Source organism: Olea europaea, unplaced genomic scaffold, assembly GCF_002742605.1.
Source record: "Olea europaea var. sylvestris unplaced genomic scaffold, O_europaea_v1 scaffold1054, whole genome shotgun sequence".
Lineage (NCBI taxonomy): Eukaryota > Viridiplantae > Streptophyta > Magnoliopsida > Lamiales > Oleaceae > Olea > Olea europaea.
Genome location: NW_019227883.1, coordinates 223,085 through 230,998, shown reverse-complemented (window position 1 = coordinate 230,998; position 7,914 = coordinate 223,085). Strand labels below are relative to the sequence as shown.

Below are 7,914 nucleotides of genomic sequence, written 5' to 3'. Positions count from 1 at the left end.
ATATAGGTTGGAGCGATATAGTGTGGCTTTGTAACAGAGAAAACTGTATTAGTGATGATTCTGGTATTCTCACAATAAATAGTGCTGGAAAACTTATTATAACAAGCAACACATCAGATCCTACTGTGCTTTATGCAGGCGGAAATGGCAAAAACATAACAGCCACACTATTGAATTCGGGGAATTTCGGAGTGAGAGAGATGAATATAAATGGTTCTTCGGATAGGGTGTAGTGGGAAAGCTTTGATTACCCAACTGATACTCTTATTCCGGGGATGAAATTAGGTGTTAATCATAGGACTGGAAGAAATTGGCATCTTACATCACGGTTTGGCGAAGACAATCCCGCTTCAGGAGCTTTTACGTTGGAATGGGATCCAGGCACACGTATGTTGATTGTACGACGACGAGGGCTGATTTATTGGACCAGTGGCAACTTGAAAGACTATACTAATCAGAGCTTGAGATTGAATGTCAAGGAATTTGAGAATATACCTAAACCCGATTTTGAAGATTTCAATTACAATTTGACCAATGTTTCAAATGGTGTGGAGGATCACTTCAGATACTCCCGTATAACATACCCCACAGCTATCCATGGGCCTCTTTCTGGATGGCAGCTGAGTTATAACTGGGATATATTTGACACTTATAATGGGACAATGATAGCAAAAGTGAGTCTTTGTCATGGTTACAACATTTACAAAGGCTGTGAATCATGGGAGCAGCCCATTTGCAGAAATCATAACGAGATATTTGTTTTGAAATCAGGGCATTTCGCTAATGGAAATGGGAGCGAGCCTATTGCAGAATCTGTTGATGATTATAATCTTACTGAGAAAGATTGCAGAGAGAAGTGCTGGAAGGACTGTGAATGTGTAGGCTTTGCCAGGGTCAGTCATGAATGTGGATGTACATTCTGGAAAGAGAAAATTTTGACTTTTGTACAGAATTATGATGGTTCTAAACCTAAACAATTCGTTCTTGTTCTAAAGGCTTCAGAGTCTTCGACCAAAAGTAAGTTCATATCACCAAATCAAGAATTTTTCAACATATGCACACATCCTTACTTCAATTCCTCTGTTTGGTGTTCATAATCCATTTGTTTTATTTAATAAACTTCTTTTCATTCATTTTTGATTTTTTGCAAAAGAAATTTCTTCGAACTAAATATGTTGAAGATATATAAAGCACTATGCAGTTCAATAAATGTACTTCCCTTTTCTTCAATTCTTGACGTCCCATAGAGACATTTCTCTTTCAGCAATGTGTTTACTATCATCAAATGATAAATGACAGGATGGAAGTCATGGGAAATCATTACTTTGGTAATTTCAGTAGTTGCTCTTTTGTTAGGCTGTGTATGGTTCATCATCCGAAAAATTAAACAAGGTATCTTTCTGATCACTTGTAGCTTTGAAAAACCTTCTTCATATTCCATACAAATAAAATACCCATAACAAAAATCTGCAAGCTGGAGAAGAGAAGATTATAAAGAAGGTTCTATGTGTTTCATATTTGATATTATGTTGATATTTTTATGCATACAATTTCACTTCAACAGAATGATTGGAAATATGATTACAAAAGACAGTAAGATTCATTTCAAGAGTTGTAGTTGCACTGTCATTTTTTATGTAGTGAGTATTGCAATTGTTATAATATGTCGCTCATATAGAGTAGAACACATATTTATTGGAATAGATAGGCTGATGTTGGAACAGAGCAGAGTGAAGTGAGGAGAGTCGATATATAACAAGTGGAAGTGTTAAAACAATATCTCTACAAGGTGTGTTTTGTAAATATCACTGAGAATTTTTAGTATCTCCATTGCATGCTTAATTTGATATTTCTAGTTTTACTAGTTCTAATTCTCCTAATGATATTCATTGGCATTCTTATGTTGACGCTTTGAATGATCATCTCATAGGTAAAAAGAAGAAGGAAGAATTACGTGAACTGATGACCCTAGAAGGATATACTGAAACACATCCAGTTGAAAGTGATAGGGGACAGGGTCATCATCTTAGACTGTTTATGTATTCCTCTATCCTTAGAGCTACGGGTAACTTTTCGTCGACAAACAAATTGGGCGAGGGTGGTTTTGGCCCTGTTTATAAGGTAAATTTGAATTGAGAATCTTATGTGTTTTTTGAATAGGATCAGCCCTTTGGAGCTTCAAATAGCACCTCGTTTTTGCATCAAAGTAGTTGAGAAGGCATTTATTGATCATTGCTGCAAAAATACTCTTATTGCCTTTTCTCTTTCTTAACCGTTGTCCTGAATCTTACTTTCTTAGGACACATCAATTTTATCCTATGTTTAGTTTGAGTTTCTAAACTATTTGTAAATGCTCAGTTTTTTTTTTTCTTTTATCCACACATTTTGAAAGACTCACAAGTACTACCTACATTTTCAACATTCATTTCTTTCTGTTTATGATTTAAATTGTTTATAAACACTTACCATACATGTTCAATCTGCAACTAATTGTTGTTTTGATAAATATATTCGTGTTGCTTCAATATAAATATGTCATAGCCACTCCTTTTGATAGCATCCACTAATTTAATAATAAATAAAGTATGTGTTTATATATCATTACAGGGAAAAACCATCGAAGGGTGAGAAATTGCAGTAAGGTACTCTCACGTAGGTCAGTTCAAGGATTGCTCGAGTTCAAAACTAAACTAATACTTATATCCAAAATCCAACATGTGAATCTTGTCAAACTATTGGGTTTCTACATCCATGAAGATGATAATCTATGACTACAGGATATTTACTTACAACATAAGCTTGAACTTCTTTCTCGTTTATGAGTACCATCTATTTCCTACAGGATATTTACTTACGACACATTTTCAACTTGCAGTGACGGGTTTTTCAAAAATATGTTATGATTGACACAAAAATAAACAATCAAGAGACATTTCAATTGAAGAATAATGAGTTAATTTTGTTTACAAACGAATATTTTAAAATGGATTTTGTATACCTTGAGTTCAGAAACATAATTGGAGTGAGCAAAATATGCATTTTCTGGTATTATAAGGACAATTCTAATTTTATCTTTATTTGTTTAGATTAATTAATTTTTACATCTTATTAGTTCAAATATATACTTATAGCAATGTTTAAAAGGACTTTATTAGGTGCTCAGATGTTTTATCTACATGAAGTGAGACGTAATCCTCGAGGCACTTTGATGCGTGAGCCTCAACATAAAACAATAAAAGAATTCAAAAGAATATAAAAATGTGTTCATAATAAATTATGAACGTCCCTTTAAAAAATTGATCATAAAACTAATTAACAAAATTAAAAGTCTAACTTGCAACGAACATAAAATAAATCGAGAAAATAGAAGATAATAAATCCTCAAATTAGGAATCATGTAACAAAATTATGACTCCTAATTTTTTATATGATCACTAATAATGTGATCACCATCTTCTTTAAGTTTATTTGAAAAATGCAAGGCAAACATGCGAACACTTTAGTTGGTTTGACGCGTAAGCCTCACTAAGTCAAGGTATAAGCCTCAATAAAATGAGATACTAAGCAAATATTGTACATGACAGGTCCAGCTAAGAGGGAGCTCTTAATCTGGGATACACGTTTCACCATTATTGAAGGGATTACTCTATCTTCACAAATACTCGCGATTACGGATAATTCACGGGGATTTGAAAGCCAGTAACATATTACTTGATGAGGAAATGAATCCCAAAATATCTGATTTTGGAATGGCAAAAATCTTCAAGCAGAATCTGATAGAAGCAAATACAAATAAGTGTGCTGGAACATAGTAAGTAACGAAGAATATTTCTTTTTCATAGTGTCTGCTATTAATGTATATATTATTTATGCTCGCGACTCATTACCAGCGAATTAATGCTTTCATGATTTCACAGTGGTTATATGGCTCCTGAGTACGCGATGCAAGGTATTTACTCTATCAAATCAGATGTCTATAGTTTTGGAGTTTTTGTACTTAAGATTGTGAGTGGTCGAAAAAACAATAGCTTCCAAAATGAAGAAGGTCCTCTCAATCTAGTAGAATATGTAAGTTAACTTATGATCAATTTTTAGATTCTTCTCATTTCAATTTTTCTTTGTACTTAGATTTAGTGTAAAATTGTCATAGGCTTGGGAACTTTGGAGTAACAATGCTGCAATCAAGGTCATGGATCCGATGCTGAAAAGTTCATGCAGTCGTATAGATCAATTGAAAAGATGCACTCATGTTGGTCTTTTATGCTTGGAAAATCGTGCAACTGATCGCCCTACAATTGAGGATGTTATATCCATGTTAAAAAAATGAAATGATGCCTTTGCCAATGCCAAACTGTCCAGCATTTGTCATCAGAAATAGTACAATTTATGAACTTGAAAATGGCAAGTCTGAAAAGTTTTCAGCTAATGGACTCTCGATGCCTGCAATCGATGGAAGATAGTTACACTCGAGAGCTACTCTTATTTGTTATACTGAGTACTCCATGATATTTCAAGTCATTACTAAACTACATAGCTTTGGAAAAATTCTAGTTTCGCTATGCATTAAAGATATTCGTGTCCAATGTAATTATTTTTTTTCATTTGTGATGCAAACACAAGTTAGAAGGAATAATAGTACGCGAACACAATTCATTGATTCGTGTACAATAATTGAGAAGTAATGAATAATTTGTTCAAAAAGCTCCAATTGTATTATTTAATAAAAAATAACCAAGTTTACATTGAAACCATGAGTCCCTATTCGAACAAAGAAGTCCTAGAAACATAAAAGAAGGAGCTAATTACTACTCTTCCCTCAATCAATAAATGAGGCTAGAGATTAATCAGTGTTGAAAGAGGATGAGAGGATACAAGGCAATATACAACTAGCATTTTGAGCGAAGGTACCATTGATTTTGGAAAGAAGAATGATTAGTACAATATTATTAATACCAATGGATTAGGGTGGGATTGGAATTGTTGAACAAAGAGCGTGATGCATAGAATTTGAGGTAATATCAGTCAATATGTTGCTAAAGAAGTCAACACTATCGATTTTCATGTAGGATTGAAGTGGTCAGTTAAATTAGGTATGGATGGGGCACATATTTAGAAGTCGGGTGTGGATTATAGAAAAATGAAAGTTCGGATACCAATAAGAAATGTCTAGTTAAATTAGATATGGACGAGAAATATATTTAAAGTTCGAGTATGCATTTAAGAAAATTAAAAGTTTTTATACCTACAAAAAAATGCTGTTGAAAGTCGATGTAACATTTTGGATTTTTATTAAACCTAAAAGACTACAGAAGCTGGAAAAGAAACATAAAAGTTAAAATTATTCCTTTGCCTAGAAATGAAGGAAAAACATATCGAAGTGAACAAACTTTTAGCACTTATATTTTTCCTTCCATCACTATTATAATTTCGTAATTTTTGGCTGTTCACTGATATCTACATTTTTATCAAGTCCATAATTACATTCAGCAGAATATTTTCCTTTCAATAATTGTTTGTTTATTTTTTGTAGATAAAAGATAAAATCAAAATCAATCTCAAAAGAATAAAATTTTTATGTTCTATAAATAAGGCTATTTTAATAAAAGTAAATGTGTAAATAACTAGTACTCGAGGATTCAACACTTTACCCGTCATTATGTTACTTATTTACTATATCCAAAAATAATTTTGACAACAATAAGTAGGAAGACAATTACAACAATAAACAAAAATCAAAGTAACGATATTTTTGTGTGGCAAAGAGGTTAAAAAGGAAAAAGCATTTCATGAAATACAAGGAATACATTTCTTGTAACTTTAGGGGAAATGAAGGAAAATTCATTCTGCATGTTGCAAAGCTCTCTCTAAGGATCTTCAATTCGATATTTTTCGGGCTCAGTCCAATATACCTTTCTCTACCAACAACCAAACCAATAGGCTCTGATCCACAACCAATATAATTCACTTTCGTTGCTATTCAATCTTACCCACAAAGGACAAGAAACGATGATGGTTTGTGGCCACAAAGGTAGGCTATGAATGAACCACCAATTACATAAAGTAATCAACCAATTTTGTCACTTCAAAGGGGCTGTTTCTGACACACCAAAGGGGCAGCCGAATCTTCACTTATTTTCTCACAAATCACACTTGAAAATATCTAGGGTTGTAGTCTTATATATACTCTAAGGTTAGGCTTTTCATTGGACCAAAAAGAAAGGAATGTGCCAAGATTCAAGCGATCCAAGATAAAATACAATTGGATCGGGTAGAGCTCATGATTTTGGTTGTTGGACTTATTTTATTCATCTGCCTATACCTATGAAATACATTAACCCACGTTAACATCATAGTCTGAAATTTATTGGGTATCAAAAAATCCAACGAATCTCCACCTTGATGCCCAATGAATCCGCAAGTAATCAAAACACACAGTTAGAACTTGCATAATCAAAGTAGCCAATAGAATTGGATCACCGACCTTACCTCATATTTCTAACCTGAAACACATACCATACCTACTTCATGTACTCATCGAAGCTAAGATCAAGAACACCCAAGTAGAAGCAAATATTCAATAGTAAATAATCAAGAGCAAATACATATGCGATGACGATATATTATAGGTTAACACCCATAGATCTTCAGAAACACGTTCATATAGAACCACCGATTAACACCAAATGGTCAACCACATATGCAACAAATGCATAAATGACCCTACGATAAGATCTCACCACACTTATCATATCTCATTCCGTGTTGCTCACACCTCGAGAACACATATCTCCTCTCATCGTCCACAATGCTCACTAGACTGATCATTCAACTCATGTCTAATTGGTAAGCCACAATAGATCCTAAGTCCTTGGGATAATCCTTTACAACACATCACTTCTTCCAACCTACATGGATAATGGGTCTCCACCTAACCAAAGTAATAGAAGTGTCTCTCTCACACTCCACCTGATCAGGCTCTCTTTATAGATAAATGATTCTAGACATTTAATCACATATCTACTTGTGATTAAAATGTCACACTCCACATTCGTGGTACAAACCACAATGTACCCCTAGACATCTATACTCCACCTCACCAAAAGACATTTAACACACTGCTAATGCATCCTAACCCACTATGAATGCAAACAATCACACCAAGTAATCATATTACCTCAAAATTCATGTAAATACACATATCAAACACATCGAAATGCATCATATCATCTGCAACAAATTAGGTAGTTATACACATGCGGAAATGATCACACACAGATGCATATGCAGTAACTAGGTTTACTCTCAATAAACATCACTAGGGTCATCACTGGACCCTAAAACCAAATTCGTCTCACCTCTCATCTTACCCTTTAGCTTATCTTTCTTCTTAGGACAATCCCTAATAAAGTATCCAAACTTACCACAACTATAATTCCGTCTACCACTAGACTTGTCCCGTCTCTTGCCCTTCTTCTTACTACCTTCATCACCCAAGTCACTACTCGAATTATTCTCGTCTTGAGTTCTACCCAAATTTAATTACTTAAACTTCATCCTACTCCTCATCATATGTAACTCGCCACTCCTCTTATTCTCCTTTTCAGCCTTAATCTCCATCCCTTACTCATAAGTGAGTCTATAACAACATCCGATGTTAAGGTGTCCGTACTATACTTAATTACATTCTTTACCTCTCTATATGAATCAGGCATGGAATTAAGCAAGATAATAGCCTTGTACGTATCAGAGAACTTTTCTATCACTATCAACAATGTCTTGAACTAATTTGTTAAAGACATTCAGATTGTCGTCAAGATCCTTTGAATGATTCATTTTAAAGCTGAAAAATCTTTCAACCAAGTACAATTTATTAGGAGTGGATTTAAGCAAATATAAGTTCTCTAACTTTTCCCA

General features: G+C 33.8%; 1 protein-coding gene and 1 long non-coding RNA gene across 5 annotated transcripts; both read left to right on the top strand.

Moving 5' to 3' along the window:
* The first annotated feature begins 240 nt into the window (after positions 1 to 240).
* Positions 241 to 3,718, top strand: LOC111372940 (receptor-like serine/threonine-protein kinase SD1-8). Of its 4 annotated transcripts, XM_022995371.1 has the most exons (5): positions 241 to 1,017; positions 1,300 to 1,392; positions 1,931 to 2,121; positions 2,608 to 2,656; positions 3,585 to 3,718. In XM_022995371.1, exons 1-4 carry the CDS (start codon positions 276 to 278, stop codon positions 2,626 to 2,628), a joined length of 1,047 nt encoding a protein of 348 aa, XP_022851139.1. In that variant the 5' UTR covers positions 241 to 275; the 3' UTR covers positions 2,629 to 2,656; positions 3,585 to 3,718. The 4 variants fall into 4 exon arrangements, with proteins under 4 accessions (XP_022851139.1, XP_022851137.1, XP_022851138.1 ...); XM_022995369.1 differs by lacking the exon at positions 2,608 to 2,656; XM_022995370.1 differs by lacking the exon at positions 3,585 to 3,718 and having other exon boundaries at positions 2,608 to 2,941.
* Positions 3,719 to 3,766: 48 nt separating this feature from the next.
* On the top strand, positions 3,767 to 4,230 carry LOC111372941. The gene is made up of 3 exons (XR_002698848.1): positions 3,767 to 3,811; positions 3,918 to 3,949; positions 4,151 to 4,230. It is a non-coding gene; the product is annotated as an uncharacterized LOC111372941 (long non-coding RNA).
* Positions 4,231 to 7,914: the final 3,684 nt, after the last annotated feature.

Bases quoted from the DNA above. Each gene is read 5' to 3' on its own strand.
- LOC111372940 (XM_022995369.1), top strand. From the start codon at position 276: ATGAAATTAGGTGTTAATCATAGGACTGGAAGAAATTGGCATCTTACA. The intron at 1,018-1,299 runs GTAAGTTCATAT...GATAAATGACAG, and splicing joins TTCAGAGTCTTCGACCAAAA to GATGGAAGTCATGGGAAATC. The intron at 2,122-3,584 runs GTAAATTTGAAT...TGTACATGACAG, and splicing joins GTTTTGGCCCTGTTTATAAG to GTCCAGCTAAGAGGGAGCTC.